The 1,529-nt window shown below is 42.1% G+C and overlaps 1 protein-coding gene across 1 annotated transcript in view; it reads left to right on the top strand.

Moving 5' to 3' along the window:
* The window catches only part of itga8 (integrin, alpha 8), a gene marked incomplete at its 3' end in the record, with an annotated part of 60,744 nt that overhangs the window by 18,525 nt on the left and 40,690 nt on the right, over positions 1-1,529 (top strand). Inside the window, 1 exon segment of the mRNA XM_014024916.1 lies at positions 837-880. Within this exon segment, the coding sequence (XP_013880370.1) occupies positions 837-880 (44 nt within the window).

Genomic DNA, 1,529 nt, shown 5'->3' with positions numbered 1-1,529 from the left:
GTATTATACATGAGATCGTATTATACACAAATAAATACAGTATGTGTGTTATCATGAAGTATTAGTATCGGATCAATATCGCCGATACCAGACAAATTTTACTTGGTATCAGTATCGGAAAGAAAATTGGCCRCTTCGAACATCACTAGCGTGAATAAAACACCCGAGCAACCTCAACAATAAAAGCAGCTCTTTTATTAAAGACAAAAACAATGACAGAAAACCTCAGCCACACTATTTTCTTTTTTCACACAGTTTATAGCTTCCTCTTCAAACAGCGTCACCACAGTCTGTCACAGATTTGAGACTCCTTGTTCTCAGTGCCACTTAGCCGATCGGCATTTGGCTGGATCTCTGTGGGACAACTCTGCCTTGATTTAACCCTGCAAAGGGCCCGAACGCCCTCGAGGGCCCAACACATGTCGCGGAGCCTTAAAGACAGCCTGAAGAGGCAACACATGCTGGCAGATGTGCTGTACTGTGGTGCAGAACTTGTTGTGGTCTTGTTCCTTTGACGCTCCTAAGACCGGAGTCACTGGTTTTTACTGGGAACTCTGAGCAAAGACGGTGCTGAGAATTAGGCTGGTGGTAGAGCTGCAAAGCAGGAAGTGTGTGKGGGGGACTAACTCTTCTCTCCCTGGGTGGGACCCTCTGAACATCCCCTTAAGTTCACAGAGCTGAACTCATCAATCAAAGTGTAAGTCTGAGCACTTGATAAGCCACACAGCTTTGGGATGGGTACGTGGTTCAGACCTCTCAGACAGTCTTTGGTTTGGTGTCTGTGCGTCTTTTTTCCACACAGTTTGACTCTTTCTTTTGCTTTTCTTGTTTCTCAGAGCTGATAGCTGGAGTTCCAAGAGGAGCACAAAGTTTTGGATATGTAAGTATGAACAGACAAGGAGACGAATAGAAACTTCATGACTTTGYCTTTTAAAGGGATCCATGATTAGTTGTAACATTAGACTTTATTTGATAAACATATATTTTAACTGTAAAATAAAGACTGTAAAAATACTGACTGTTTAGTTTTTATAATTTAAAAATATATTTTAACACGGACGGAGCCATTTTATTTACACACAAAGCATTCTGGGTAAATGATGACGTGGATAGGTCCTCAGTTTGAGCGAGCTATATCCACCCTGAAGGTTAATCTTGGACAATATCTGATGATCGACTCTTTTAAATGAAATCAGAGAGCGTTGACAGAGAGGAGAAGGTAGAAATGACTCAGCCTGAAACTGAAAATATGGACCTCAGTTTAGCTTGTTAGTTTGTCGCGCAAGCACCAAGCTAATACATATAAGGCGATATAGCATCGGTGCTTGCACGAAGGCTAACAGGCTAAACTGAGGTTCTTCTTCCATGAAGCAGCTCTGTTGTCCTCTATCCACATTTTCAGTTACAGGCTGAGTCATTTCTACCTTCTCCTCTCTGTCAACGTTCTCTGATTTCATTTAAAAGAGTCGATCATCAGATATTGTCCAAGATTAACCTTCAGGGTGGATATAGCTCTAGCAGCCTCGCAC

This window comes from Austrofundulus limnaeus, unplaced genomic scaffold, assembly GCF_001266775.1.
Source record: "Austrofundulus limnaeus strain Quisiro unplaced genomic scaffold, Austrofundulus_limnaeus-1.0 Scaffold446, whole genome shotgun sequence".
NCBI lineage: Eukaryota > Metazoa > Chordata > Actinopteri > Cyprinodontiformes > Rivulidae > Austrofundulus > Austrofundulus limnaeus.
This window is presented reverse-complemented; position numbering and strand designations above follow the sequence as displayed.